Raw genomic sequence first — 3,983 nt, forward strand, 5'->3', positions numbered from 1 at the left:
ACGATGTTATCTCCAGGGCTTTTTTTCTATATAGAATGTTCAGAACGGAGTTCCAGCACCTTTTTTGGATGGAACCTTGTAGGGTAGGCAAGGCGGGTTGTATGACATGTGTGAGTTCCGGCACCTTTTTCTTTTACAAAAAAAGCACTGGTTATCTCAGAACTATTACACCACATCTTTCATAAATCCTGCAGCACTGGAGAAGTACTGGAGGAGTGGAAAGAGGCTGGTGTGGTTCCCATCTTCAAAAAAGGTGGGGGGAAAGACCCAGGGAACTACACACCAATTAGTTTAACATCAATACCTGGGAAAATCCTCAAAAAAATAATCAAAAAAACAGATCTGCAAACAATATAATAATAATAATAATAATAATAATAATAATAATAATAATAATAATAATAATAATAATAATAATAATAATAATAATAATAATAATAATAACAAGAAGAAGAAGAAGAAGAAGAAGAAGAAGAAGAAGAAGAAGAAGAAGAAGAAGAAGAAGAAGAAGAAGAAGAAGAAGTTGGAAGGGACCTTGGAGGCCATCTAGTCCAACCCCCTGCTCAGGCAGGAAACCCTATACCATTTCAGACAAATGGCTGTCCAGTCTCTTCATAAAAACTTCCAGTGTTGGAGCATTCACCACTTCTGGAGGCAGGTTGTTTCACTGGTTAATTGTCAGGAAGTTTCTCCTTAGTTCTAGGTTGCTTCTCTCCTTGACTAGTTTCCATTCATTGCTTCTTGTCCTGCTTTCAGGTGCTTTGGAGAATAGCGTGGCTCCCTCTTCTTTGTGGCGGCCCCTGAGATATTGGAACACTGCTATCATGTCACCCCTCACTCTTCTCCTCATTAAACTACACATACTCAATTCCAGCAACCGTTCCCTATATGTTTTAGCCTCCAGTCCCCCAATCATCTTTGTTGCTCACTAGCATAACCAACTTGCCAAATAGTTTATACTGAAATTTATAAATTCATGTTACCACTGAGCATTGTACCTGAGCAGGGAATTGGAATTAAGTTCACAGTTCAACAATCTACCTAAAGTCCTTCAGAGAAATTGAACTACATCAGGGATGGGTCATAAAGTGCCCTCCAGGGATATTAACACAGAACTGACATAAACTCTATACCTGTAATTCTTTAAAATCTACCTTCTTTACCTGCAAAATGTATAACATGCAAAAGATTTCTGCTTCTGCATTACACTATGCATGACTTTATGTAATCCCTTACAGAAGGGAAAACAGATTTCATTATCTTAAGAAAGCATTCTTGTTGTAGCTGATGTGCTCTATAAACTTTTCATGTGATTTTTCGTCAATCATCTTACATAGTCAAATGTTACAGAACCAGATATCCAATAGCCAAACTTGGTTTCCATGCTTGCCTGCAGTTTATCTAGATGCATCAGGAAAAAACAAACCTTTAAATCTTTTTTTGATATTTTATTTTTATTGCCCTCTGGACATTACAGCTTTCACGCACATCTGATTCTATTCTATTCTATTTTATTTATTGAGCATATGTGTATGTATATGATCAACGTGATGCAGTTCTCCAAGGAAGAAACTCCAAACATCTCAATCTAAAGGATATGGATGAAACTTCTTCTACTTCTTATGCATTTCCACTAACAATTAAATTTGTTTAAGGTCAGTCAGCTTGTTCTCAGCTAAATGGGTATTAAATAGCAGCCAGATTCCATAGTACTGCTTTCCTTCTTTCAGTCCTTTCCGCATCATCCTTTTTTTCCTACTTTAATAAGGTCAGTTGATCCTCTTCTCTGGAATGGATTTTTGAGAAGAAACCAACCCATTGAAACAATAAGAAAAATAACAATAAAAATATTATACAATTGCAACATGACTGAAAACTAGTCTTTGTCAATTTAATGAAAATTATTCTCTACCAGTGCCAAACTAAAATATTGAAAGCTATGGACAACAAATAAAAACTAGAATATAGAGCTCAAAAATTACAAATATGAATTTCCAGTCATAATTATAAAGATTTTTCAGGGGTAGCAGGATTGATTATATTAAGATTCTGGACTTGTAGTTAGTCAAATTAATGATTAAGATATTTATGATTATATTAGTTTTGATGAACAAAGGAATAAATAGGGATCATATATTGTAAATAAAATATTTCTTTTTCATAAGAATCTTTTTTTAAAAAATGTAATAGATGAACTTAACAAACTGTCTGACATTATGTTATGCTTGTTAAATCCATCTACTACAGCTTACCACTATACTTAAATCTATGTACTAAAGTTACATCTGTACTTTATATCTTGGAATAAACAGAAAAAGACACCTGAACGTCTTTGAACTATATTATGATAATATTTTACTGCAAACTTTCTTTTCTGAAGATATTTTTTTTCTGTAAAACTTAGTAGCAATTTTCTTTTCACTTGCTTTCTAAAAATCACAATATATCCTTTTGCCTAAATAATGTCCAATGAAAGCATGGTAACATATTTTGTATTGGTTGGTTTCTTTGATGTTCCAGAGTGGCAGAATTTCTATGCTTTGGTATTTTTTTCTAATTTATATTTCAGGTGTGATGGGGAATCTACTTATCGTGATCATAGTAATTCTCAATATTCATCTTCATACCCCAATGTATTTTTTTATCCTAAATCTATCAATTATTGACCTGGGATATATCACAGTCACCATCCCCAAAGCCATAGCCAATTCCTTAATGAGAACAAGGATAATCCTCTATTCTCACTGCGCTGCCCAAATGTTCTCCTTTGTCCTCTTTGCAGCATCTGAATTCCTTCTACTGACAGTTATGGCCTATGATCGTTATGTTGCTATTTGTCATCCACTTCAATATGAAACTTTAATGGACACACACAGATGTATCCAAATGGCAAGCTGTGCATGGATGGTTGGCATTCTAACAGCAACATTGCACACTGGTGCCACATTTGCAAGCACCTTTTGCTCCAATGTGATCAACCAGTTCTTTTGTGAAATCCCACAACTGCTCAGGCTCTCGTGTTCTGATATGTATCTCATTGAAATTGGGGCTATTGTTCTCACTGGCTGCTTACATTTTGCCTGTTTTGTTTTCATTGTTAATTCTTATGGACAGATCTTCAAAGCCACAGTAAGAATTCTCTCTGTACAAGGTAGGCAGAAGGCCTTGTCTACCTGTTTGCCTCACCTTGTTGTGGTTTCCATGTTCTTTTTCTTTGGCATCTTTGCTTACTTACGGCCAATCAACAGGACTCCATCCCAGATGGATTTAGTGGCTGCTATAGCCTACTGTGTGGTGCCACCATGCATGAATCCAGTGATATATAGCATGAAGAATACAGATATCAAGCAGGGACTGTGCAAACTCATTGCCTGGAGATAATGGGACATTTTTAAAGAGTTTGTTTAAATGCAGTTTACTGATAGCATGTGCATAGTTATGTATATATTTAAAGGCTAAAAGAAACATCCCAATATTGTTTCAGTAAGAGTGTAATCCATTTAAGGCAATGAAATGTGTTAGATGAAAATCTGCAAGGAGTTCAGTTCTGTATTAGAATTGTATTAATGCAACTCTATAAATAAGTGTTCTAATATAATGAGAGTCTGCTTCAGAACTGTATAGCCTGTATATGATTCTGCTAGATATGGATTTCTTTGATGACCTTGTTCACATGTAGTTTTGGTAGTCTTATGTGATATTTATAATTATTCTTCCTTTTTCACAATTTTTTAAAAAAAACACTAAACGTATCTGAACTTATGTGTCACATTTGCTTTGACATTTGAAAATGAATGTTGCTATGTTCTTAATATAAACAAGGAAATTGAATGCTTTGGGCATATTCAGACATGCCAGAGGTAAATCTTCAAAGTCTGTCTAGTGCATTCATACTGTGTTAGTTAGGCTCCACTATGAAATATTAAAAATTGAATTAATTTGAACTGTCTCTTAAAAGATTAATTAAAAAAATAAGAGATGCT

At 34.5% G+C, this 3,983-nt stretch overlaps 1 protein-coding gene across 1 annotated transcript; it reads left to right on the plus strand.

Annotated features, from left to right (window-relative positions):
• Window positions 1–2,574: 2,574 nt before the first annotated feature.
• Window positions 2,575–3,381, plus strand: LOC308678735 (olfactory receptor 14A16-like; the record flags this gene model as incomplete). The annotated part of the gene is made up of 1 exon (XM_081345967.1): window positions 2,575–3,381. The coding sequence occupies one exon, from the start codon at window positions 2,575–2,577 to the stop codon at window positions 3,379–3,381; it is 807 nt and encodes a 268-aa protein (XP_081202093.1).
• Between the last annotated feature and the right edge of the window lie 602 nt (window positions 3,382–3,983).

The sequence above is a fragment of the Vipera berus genome, assembly GCF_964194415.1.
Source record: "Vipera berus genome assembly, chromosome: Z".
NCBI classification, from domain to species: domain Eukaryota; kingdom Metazoa; phylum Chordata; class Lepidosauria; order Squamata; family Viperidae; genus Vipera; species Vipera berus.